Raw genomic sequence first — 10,793 nt, 5'->3', positions numbered from 1 at the left:
TGCATGCATCACTTCTACACCGCTACACCCTCGCTAGAGAAAGAGGCTTCTGGAGGATGGGTTCTCTTGCTTTTCTGTTCTGAAGCTGCGTTTTTTAGACGGGTTTGAGTCTTCCACTATTTATTAACGGCTTACAATGAATTGTTTTAGTAAAGTTGACAAAGGACTTTTGGTAGATGATATAGCTTTATGAGGGTGTAAGGTCTGCATATTGACACTGAAGGTAAACTGAGGAGATTAGTAATACTGGAATGAGACCATGAACAATTAAGTAGCACTTCTATTCACATGTCTCAAGTGTCTTACAACGCTTGTTTTAAAATGTGATCAGCCCCAGAGAAAACTTGCATGTGGGCATTTATCCATATTGGTTGTAATCTGTTTAGTGAGCATTACAGTTTTTTTAGCCAACTTCAGTTGACTATAACTGTTTGTCACTGTATTTTAATTCGGTTTCCACATGTTTAAAGAAAAACAAGGACTGGGCTTTTAGATCAAACACACATTTATATAATTTAACAAAAAAATCCTTTCTCAAAATGAAAAGCAATTCTTATAAATAAATTAAAATAACATAATCTGGTATTAGGTATCCATTAAAAAAAAGACCAAGAAGCTCCTACATTGCTTAGCCATAAAATTGCGTTCATCACGTTATAAATAGTTGCTGTCCCCTCCTATTGGACACCACAGACCGGACGATACAAAGCGCTAGGAGGCGTCCTCCTACAGCTTAAACATTCCAAACGTTGTGGCTCCTCTCTCGTAGTCTACCCATTTGTGGTTCTCCACCCACACGCCCAGCAGGTTCCCCACCTGCAGGCTCAGTACCTGCCCCTGCGAGGCCGTGCACTGGCTTGTGCTGGGGTTCCCCCGACTGCAATATGCCTTCATCACGTCCCGGGGCTGGCCCGTCTCGTTGTGCTTCCGTCTGACCATGCTGACCAGGGGCGTGCCCGGCCCGCCTCCCCCAGAGAAGCTGACCCGGGCGTAGACGTAGTAGTCTCCGGGCTGCTGCACCTTCAGCCAGCTGGCCCAGTAGTAGCCTACGTTCTTCAGAATGGAGTGATCCATGTTCCACTGCAGGTATTCCGCTGCAAGTATGAATCACAGACGACTTAAAATCGTTTCAATTTGCATTCTATTATGGAAAGGGAAAAAAATCTTTCTTTGGCAGGCTGCTGCCGTATCGGTTAATTCTGTTTGTTTGATTTCTTACTTGAAGGTGTGCTCGTAGCGTCGCTCGGTGGTCTCTTGACTGTCATGCCGGCCATGGCCCTGGGGGACGCTTTCTCTGAGCGTCGCTCGGAAGTTCGAGCGGAAACTGTTAAGGAAAACAGTAGTGTTCACTTTTTCACCCGAGGACGAGGTTTGACCGGAATGTAAAAGCATGTTAACAATGGAGATGTTAAAGTGTTTCTCGATCGCTTTGGCTCAATTCTTGATTGTAACGTCGTGAGCCATCACATGCAAAATTATCCACTCGATATCAAAATTCAAGTCAGACAAACATGAATATCACATATTAAGGACACGGGATGTTGATGTCTGCAAAATGTTCAAGTCCAGATTATGATAATGAAATAGGAATTACGATTTTACCAGTCAACCAATCGAGTTTGTGATGTCATTAATCAGTGGTGACAATTGCACTTACAGTAGAGAATTGTAATATTAATTAGTTAGTTAATTAATTAATTGAGCCAAAGTGATTGCGAAAAACTGTGATTTAAGAAAAACTAAAGTTTACATACTTTCCCCCTTCCCATTGGGTTTCGCAGACTCAAGTGGAGAGATCTAACAGAAATGAGCAACAATGAGAGGATGTTATTAATGTCATTTAAAAAAAAGAACAGCATTTGAATAAGTAATTTAATTCCTAGAATAGTGAGGTGTTTTAAAACTAACTGTTCTCTACAACAACAGACATGAATTTTCAAATAGCATAATAAACTATCAATGTAATTTACACAAAAAGCTTCCAATGGCAACTGTTGGTCTTCAAACAAAGGACTATTATGATCATCTTCAGTACTGCCATCAATGCTAGATTCAAGGGTGGAGGTTACCATTCTGCCAGTGTACAAATAGTAGAATCCTCCACAAGACAGGAACAGGTGGAGCACCACGACCACCCCTAACACCCGGACCACAGCCCTGCTGGGGCCCTGTCTGGGGGCCAGGTATTGGGTTTGCAGGCTGGTGCGCGGCGGTAGCTGGGGTGGAAACGCGCTTGTCTGGTTGGTGTTTATCATGGTGGTGCTGGAGAGGGACTCTGTGGCCCGCTAGTGTGGTGTCATATGATTTCATACATCCACTTCCTTGATTCCTGTCACTTGTCACATGTGTGGGTTTGCTTCTGTGAGTGTGTGTGTGTCCGTGTGGGGGCCTGCGATTCTTAACCCTTTCAAGTGCTGATCACTGAATTGCATCTAGTTGAGTTTGTTTTATTCCCATTAGACATTTTCAGAACGAAAATCTAGTTAAGAAACAAAAGGACAGCAATTGTTCAAAAAACCACAACAAAAAAATATCCAACTACCAATAACATATCACTCTGAAATACAAACAAATATGTGGCAGTGCTCTCTGCCACAGGCCACCAAGGGGGCTTTACTGGACCTCGATGTCCTGCAGGACACAGGTGGTTGATGTTGAAATCGAGCTTGGCAATTTAGTCCGTGCAGAGCGGGCGGTCCGTGCAGAGCGGGCGGCCCACGCTTCGCTGCCAGAGGTCCCCCTGAGCGTGGGGTGAGGGCTGGTTGAACCTCGGTGCATTGATTGGGTAATGCTCCCATGGTGGGCAAGGCTCACCCAGCCCCTGAGTCAAAACAGTCTGACACATTATACATCAGTGAGGATTCAATATATGATTAAATTCATACATTTCTCACAGCTTTGCTACAATTCTAATAAACTCAGACCACATGAATGACATTAGGAAATTGGCATATTATACGTAATAGTGTATTTTACTTTGCTATGTTTTAACCATCTACGTACTGTTTTTTTTTTATATATATATATATTTGTTTCAAAAATAGCATTTGTATAACAGTGTAAAATGTACGAATGCTACATATATGCCTACAACATACTTAAGAAGAACTTTCCAATTGAGTCACAACTAAAGATGGACCCTGTGTGTTCAGCTTTGCAGCCTGATTGGATCGTTTTTTTAAATATGTATGCTAGTATGTCGAAATACAAAGCTATATATGTACAATGACAAAAAAAACTAAATAAAACCACTGACTAATACTTTAATGGTAATCACAGTAATCATTAGTCATTTTGAGTTCACATTAATTTCAGTGGAAATGGCTTACGTAACAACAAACAGACCCTTATATAGCCTGCTGGACAGTAGGAAACATGGATAGTTTATATGATTCCATCCCTGAACTGACAGCCCCTACCCCATATTCTGCCTTGCACCCTTACTAAGACTTGCACACTTCATAAGGATCTTGCGCTCATAACAAAAGCCCTTGCACACTGACACGACTCTGAGCTCGCAAAACATTTTTAAGTTGGCTGTATATTTATTAGATTTTAAACTGTTTTATTTTAAGGTTCATATATTTTGCTCCTAACTACTGTATAGGGATAGAGCTGATAATATACTGTGGAGAAGAGCATGACTGTCACGCCGAGCACTTCTGCCCCCTAGTGGCGCCAGTCTATTTATTCATCTCCTGCACTCTACACATCTGTCCGCAATCATCAATGAAGACCCAGTGTATCAACCTCGGTTCTACCCTCCTGTTGCCGAACCCTCACCTGTCTTGACAACCCGCCAGCCTTCAAGCCCCCAGTCCCGCCTTTACATATCTGTTGATTGTCATTTAAGACACTTTTATTGTCAGCCTCACTCTGTGTCTAGCATTTGGGTCCACTCGCTCACTTGCACATATCAATGACGCACAACTCCAATGTAAGGGTACTTGTTATATGAGGTAAATACACTCTCTATCTGTCCATCTATTATTCATGGGGATTTAATGGAGACAGAATGCCTCCTTTAGTTGTAAAAATATGGTAATTGACCACTCGTAATGGTCTTGGAATTGGCTGCTTGGGAAATACAGTTTGTATGATGAGTAAACCCATAGAAACACACACACCATGTAAAGTGACCTCATTTGATCTCATTACTTTCCAATCTGGAAAATTCCAGAAACCATTTTCAAGCCTACTCCAAACTGAAATGAAATAAAACATACAAATAAATGACAACCTAAAAAAAGATTTAGTTGTCCGGCACTACATTAGTATGTGCTGCAGTTTTCCTTATAATCACAGCATATAGGATCAAGCGGGATTCCTCTGTATCTTGACTCCTCTCATGTTGATCTGGAATAAGTCAATAATCACAGGCTGGTGGCTCCATCGACACATTGTCCACAGAGCAATAGTTCCTTGTTCTGTAGCAAATTGGCAAACGAGTGGAAAAATCGTGGATGGTTTCATGTACCCAAGGAGCACATGCGTTTGTTCACCCACTGCAGGGCCTGTCATAGACACCCAACCGCCGCAGCCTTCACTGATTATAGTGGACGACAAGATCATGCATGTGCTCCCCCTCCTTCGGCGGGACACAGTAGGAGGTGAACTCGGGGCTCCGGCAGGAGTAAGGTAGCGGGGAGGAGGGCAAGGCGCTCCGGAAGGCAGGTGAGTTGTGGGAGTGCCGGGAACCAGATGTGCAGTGTTCGGGTCTGCTACCCTGTTGGGTGGTGAAGCCGCGGGGTGGGGGGCTACACTTTATGAAGGCTACGAAGCACGCCTTAAACTGCAAAATAAAACACAATCATTTGTTCAATGTGGGTTGATGTGAGCCTGGCGTTAACTGGCTCAGGGTTTGGGGTTATAATGTGCTGTGTCGTGATTCTCAAAGTGGGGAGCATGGGGCAAAGGAGATAAAGTAGTAAAAAAGAGAAAGTAGTTGCACAAATGTTAAATTAAATGTTGCTTTGGGGGGAACGATAAACAAAGCGCACGTTGCTAAGCAACAACCTGCATGTCCAAAAATGCATACAATTGTGTTAGCTTCATACAAACCTTTGTCATTATTCCAAACCAGACATACATTAATTTATACTTAATATTAATGAACCTTTATGCGCTATGAGGATTACTTTTTACACTCTGTGTCAGCCTGATTCTGTGTCGAGCATTTGGGGTCCACTCGCTCACTTCCCCATAACAATGACGCAGAACTCCAATGCAAGGGTACTAGTAACATGAGGTAAATACTATTGTACACGGGGATGTGACGTCGACATGATACCTATTCTAGTGGTAAAAAGATGGTAACAGACCACTCGTAATGGTCTTGCAATTGTGTTATTGCATCCCGTCAACCGTCCGCCCAACCATGCACTCAGCCACCCAGCACCCTCCTATCCTCCTGTTCCATCCGCCCCTTCCACTCGCCCAACCCCGCCATAGCCTCCCGTCACCTGGCTGTTGAAGAAGACGTAGATCACGGGGTTGACCACGGTGCTGAACTTGGCCAGCACGGCGGGCAGGGTGGCGGCCAGAGGGGTGACGGCGCCCCTGGTGCCGAAGGTGGCCACCAGGGCCACCACGCCGTAGGGCATCCAGCACAGCAGGTAGCAGGACACCATGGACAGCACCAGCCGCAGGATGTGCTGCTCCCGCCGCTGGGCTGCCAGCAGGTTGATCTTCCCCACCTGGAGGACATGTGACATGGTGACCGGTGGGTCGCGCTGTGCGGCGACATTCACACGCACCCCTCTCGCCTAAACAATCATCCCGGAGCGACCTACGAGGTGGAGGTAGCATAACAGGTATCCCTTAGTAACAGCGCCATCCCCCTGTCTATAAATACATTCTGATTGGGTGATTCATTTGGCTGACGCCAGAAACACCCCCCCCCCCCCCCCCTGGATACATTGAGAACCGTGTTATTTTTGTTCTGAACCTGGTGCTTTATGTAAGGACTTCCGATGTGGTGACTGGTGAGTCACCGGGATTGGAGAGAACAGCGGTAGGCTGGGGGAGAACTCTGCGTGACCTGCCCATTCAAAGCTGCATGGACTGCAGAAGAATATAATGATAAATGTTTCACCCATGACGATTGACACGATAATGAGGAAAAAGACATGTTGAAGAAACAAGATCAAGACTTGGAGCCACTGGCTATTTAGAGAGAGAGAGCGAGAGAGAGAGCAGCAAAAAAAAAAGGGCAGGGTTGACGTAGGCTACTCTAACATTATCCTAGAAGTACCAATAGTGATATGACAGATTGATTTCTGACCCTTCCTGTTTAACAGATTATTTTGTCAGGGATTCTCCTTAAGATTTGATCTTAAGGATCTTAAGGTGGTTTTCTCTAAGTCCAACCTCTGCATCAGATCCCGACCGTCAGACCACCATGATCCCTTGGAGTCTGGACCAATGGACTACTAGACGCTACTCCATTTCCCTTCTCCCATTTTTGGTTCAAATATAAACTGTGGACCTGGGATCCCGACATGTGTGCGTGTGTGGATCCACATCGAGGTGTGTGTGTGTGTGTGTGTGTGTGTGTCCGTCTGTCTGAGTGCATATTTACGTTCGTGTAAGCGTCTGCCTGCCCCGCGTGTGCGTGAATATGTGGGCAAAGTGTTCTCAAGTGTGAGCGTGACCCTCCTCTCTCTTTTTCCCGTGGATAGTGTCCGTAGTGTGTCTGCACGCATGTGTGTCACTCTGCACACACACAAACACACACGTATGTGCGTATGTGGCTACAAGTGTTCATACGTGTCACTCACCCCTCTGACGGCGTGGAGGATGCGTCCGTAGCAGTAGACCAGGAGCAGCAGGGGCAGCAGCAGGCAGAAGACGAACAGACACAGCACGTAGGAGACGCTGGAGGCGGAGCGCACGTGCCATTGGACGGAGCAGGAGGTGCCCACGCCCTCGGGGCCGTAGCTGCTCCAGCCCAGGACGGGAGGCAGGGTCCAGAGCAGGGAGTAGACCCAGGAGGCGCCCACGCACAGCCAGGCCTTCCTGAAGTCGGACACGTCGGCCTGGGCGCAGCGCAGCACGTGGCTGTAGCGCTCATAGGACAGCAGGGACAGGGACACCAGGGACACGATGCCTAGGGGAGACGGGGGGAGACAGAGGGGGAGAGAGAGAGAGGGGGGGAGGGGAGAGAGGTGGAGGGAGTAAGTGGGGAGGGAGAGAGAGAGAGAGATGGAGAAAGAGAGAAAGAGAGAGAGGGTGAGGGAGAGAGAGAAATAATAATTCATTCATTTTCTATAGCGCTTTTCAGTGACCCAAAGACGCTTACATAAAACACAAAGAGGGAGATGACAATCAGGGGGGACAAGCGGAAGACAGCACAAGAGAGAACAGAAGCAAGGTGGAGTGTGATAGTAGATAGGGATAAGGGTGGTTATGGGTAGGGGAGGTCATAGGCTTGGGAAAAGAGGTAGGTTCTTAAACAGAATTTTAATATGGGAAGCGAGGGAGAGTCGCGGACAGGTTGGGGGAGAGAGTTCCAGAGTCGGGATGCTGTTCTTGAGAAGGCTCTGTCACCGAAGGTTTTAAGTTTGGATGGTCGGACAGTCAGAGTGAGAGTGGAGGAGGATCTGAGGGTTTCGGGAGGGGCGATGGGGGATGAGGAGGTCAGACAGGTAGGGCGGGGCCAGGTGGTGGAGAGCTTTGAAAGTCAGGAGGAGGATTTTGAAATTGATACGTTGTTTGATGGGGAGCCAGTGGAGAGGAACAGGAGTGATGTGTTCACGAGACCGGGTGTGAGTGAGAAGGCGCGCAGCAGAGTTTTGGACCATTTGGAGTCTATGGAGGGAATGAGAGGTGATGCCAGTGAGGAGGGGGTTGCAGTAGTCAAGACGGGACGAGATGAAGGCGTGGATAAGGGATTCAGCAGCAGGGGGGGACAGGCAGTGTCTGACTTTGGCGATGCGGCGGAGGTGGAATTAGGAGGTCTAGGTAGAGAGAGATGGAAAAAGAGAGAGAGAGGGAATGGGGAGAGAGAGGGAGAAATATAGAGGGGGGGAGAGATAGAGCGGGGAGGGAGAGAGAGAGAGAGATAAAGAATGTGTTTGGTTGTATAATAGAGAATAAAACAAAAAAGTTGTAGAGAAAGAAAGATGTAGCGAGAGAGAATAAAAGTTGTAGGTTACAAAAAGACATAAAACTCTCAGAATTAAGTGCAATTCACAAAATAAAATAACTGTATATATCTATAGAACAGGTGTTTTATTGCCTGTTCTATAGTTATGTTTAAGTAAATTCTAAATGCTTAACTGCGTACTGTGGGAGGCAGGCTATATTAAGATGAGCGTCTCGGGAGTGCCATTTCGTTTTCACTCATTTTGTCACACAAAAACTAAATTAATTAAAATGTATGAAAGATTTTTTTTATATAAATTAAATACAATTTAGACATTAGCAAACTATGTAAGACACTGACTCGTTTCAAGGTTTAAAACCAACCAAACAACACAATGATGGAAAGGATGCATATTCGTGCATCGTTTCCAAGTCAAACTACGGAACGACTCACCGAAGAGGGAGTTGGCGAAACCGTACCACCTGCACCCCAGGTCTCCGATCAGCCACCTTCCATGGAGGCTGGCGGCAAAACTAAAGGGAGTCCCGAATAGGCACACCAGGATGTCGCTAACGCTGATGTTCAACAGGATCAAGTTGATCGGCGTCCAGAGACACTGAAACTTCGCAAATATAACAAGAACGAGAAAATTGTTGAGGATGCCGAGAACAAAAATAAACCCGAGACACACTGCGACTAACGTGTGTCCAGTGCGACTCAGTCCGGCCGGGTACTGTAACAAAGTATCCCGAACATTATGGGCGCTCAGATTGGAGTGGGTGCTATCAATGTGGCTCAAATTCCAGCCTTGGCCCACGTCCACAACCATACCACCCTCCGCTCAGGACCGATCACTGACTACACGGAACGCTCGCCTATTCAAACTCCTGCAAAAGCGTTCCAAGGTAGGCTCTAAGCTACAGGTGTTCACTCACTCTATGACCGCAGCTCATTTCTGACCTGGAACAGACGTGCGCCCCTTGCATTGGCACTCCTTATCCCTGACGAGGTCCTATATATGCACCGTGACTATCGGTCACCCCCTTCCCCCCCCCCCCCCCCCCCCCCCCCCCCTCTCTCTCTCTCTCTGTCTTTCTCTCTCTGTCTTTCTCTCTCTGTCTCTCTCTGTCTTTCTCTCTGTCTTTCTCTCTCTGTCTCTCTCTCTCTGTCTGTCTCTCTCTCTCTCTCTCTCTCTCTCATTCACTCTCTCTCTCTACCCCCTCTCTCTCTCAGCCTGCCTTCTCAGCCATTCATCATTACTATTTTCTTCTCCTGCCCATCTATCTATCCGTCTATCCATCTATCTTTCTATCTTTCTATATTTTCTATAGGGTTCTATTCTATATCTGTCTGTTCTGGTTGTTGTGCAAAAAAAGAACCATCATGTATTCATTACCCAGTAATGAACTTCCTAATCATTGTGCTTATGTTAGATACTAGATTGCATGTGGTAAAATAACCATTTCTCCCTTCTATTCTTGTCAAGCAGATGAGCATGCAATTCTACACACACATTATTGTTGTACTGTATTCATTGATTTTGAAAATCCCTTTCAAGCAAAAAGGGTATTAACGCCAAATACGCAAACCTTCAAAAATTGTATTGATCAAAAACAGAACCAAAAATAGCCTTAGCATCATCCTTTTCACTCATTCTAGGTCAAATCCAACTAAATCGACTGCATAATAATAACGAACGAAACACAGAAACTGTTGAAGCCGTTTCCCTCTCCACCAATCAGACAAAATGTATTTTGCTGAGGTTTCATCATATGTGTAGGGAAGTCAGAAACAGTTCTTCCCTTATACAGTTACTTTACTCTCCACACAGCAAATGTTATTTTCTCTGTGATGAAGCTCTGAACGCTCCCATTATTCCTACCGTCCACATCACTGGCCTCTCGGCTTGAAGGGGGTCTTCAAAGCCCTCAGCTTCCGTGATTTGATGCAAAGCCCCCCGAATCAATGCGCGGAGACGCTGAAGATGGCTTTTGTTCTTCGTAGTTTCGCACAGAATGAAAATTGGGTCACGCAGACCGTTTATTCAAAGCTTTTTCTACCGTCCATGTATTTCAACTTTCTCACTGCCTATTTTCACCTCATGTGAGACCTCTAAGGCATGCTGAACACAGACGGCCAATCTGTGTGATATGATTTCTTTATTAACCTTAGGTTATTATTTGAAATGTGTTCTATTTTGGGACTGCACAAATGCCTTCCTTGAAAATTGTTTAGGACGGTCATGCACCTTCCTGCCACACGCTGATTATGTGCGTTGAGTTTAATCGAGAATACCAGAATTATCTTTTAAATTAAATTGACAACTCAGTTGTCTTCCACCATAACCGCTACCACAATTAGCCTTTTTCATTTAATAAAAAGCTCAGTTTTACAATTTACGGATGTCGGAAATGGTAAGGATGTAATTTTCAGCTCTATCTATCTATCTATCTATCTATCTATCTATCTATCTATCTATCTATCTATCTATCTACCTATCTATCTATCTATCTATCTATCTATCTATCTATCTATCCATCCATCCATCCATCTATACATCTATACATCTATCCAAAAAAGTAGGAAATTAACAACATAGAAATGAACAAAGGCTATGTGTATAGTTATATATGTTTGTGTTTGTGTGTGTTTGTATGTGTGTGTGTGTGTGTGTATGTGTGTGTGTGTGTATGTGTATGTGTGTGTG

The 10,793-nt window shown here is 45.3% G+C and overlaps 2 protein-coding genes across 2 annotated transcripts; both read right to left on the bottom strand.

Moving 5' to 3' along the window:
• Positions 1-287: 287 nt before the first annotated feature.
• On the bottom strand, positions 288-2,293 carry cd40lg (CD40 ligand). Its single transcript, XM_079744727.1, has 4 exons — positions 2,070-2,293; positions 1,755-1,797; positions 1,220-1,324; positions 288-1,094 (listed from the first exon to the last, which is right to left on the bottom strand). The coding sequence occupies exons 1-4, from the start codon at positions 2,253-2,255 to the stop codon at positions 727-729; spliced, it is 702 nt and encodes a 233-aa protein (XP_079600853.1). The 5' UTR covers positions 2,256-2,293; the 3' UTR covers positions 288-726.
• Positions 2,294-4,543: 2,250 nt separating this feature from the next.
• On the bottom strand, positions 4,544-8,915 carry tmtops3a (teleost multiple tissue opsin 3a; the record flags this gene model as incomplete). The annotated part of the gene is made up of 4 exons (XM_079744896.1): positions 4,544-4,792; positions 5,463-5,696; positions 6,780-7,108; positions 8,540-8,915. 4 exons carry the CDS (start codon positions 8,913-8,915, stop codon positions 4,544-4,546), a joined length of 1,188 nt encoding a protein of 395 aa, XP_079601022.1.
• Positions 8,916-10,793: the final 1,878 nt, after the last annotated feature.

Source organism: Pollachius pollachius (assembly GCF_949987615.1).
Source record: "Pollachius pollachius genome assembly, chromosome: 10".
NCBI classification, from domain to species: domain Eukaryota; kingdom Metazoa; phylum Chordata; class Actinopteri; order Gadiformes; family Gadidae; genus Pollachius; species Pollachius pollachius.
This window is presented reverse-complemented; position numbering and strand designations above follow the sequence as displayed.

Bases quoted from the DNA above. Each gene is read 5' to 3' on its own strand.
- cd40lg (XM_079744727.1), bottom strand. From the start codon at position 2,255: ATGATAAACACCAACCAGACAAGCGCGTTTCCACCCCAGCTACCGCCG. The intron at 1,798-2,069 runs GTAACCTCCACC...CATTTCTGTTAG, and splicing joins ATTTGTACACTGGCAGAATG to ATCTCTCCACTTGAGTCTGC. The intron at 1,095-1,219 runs GTAAGAAATCAA...TCATACTTGCAG, and splicing joins CGCTACGAGCACACCTTCAA to CGGAATACCTGCAGTGGAAC.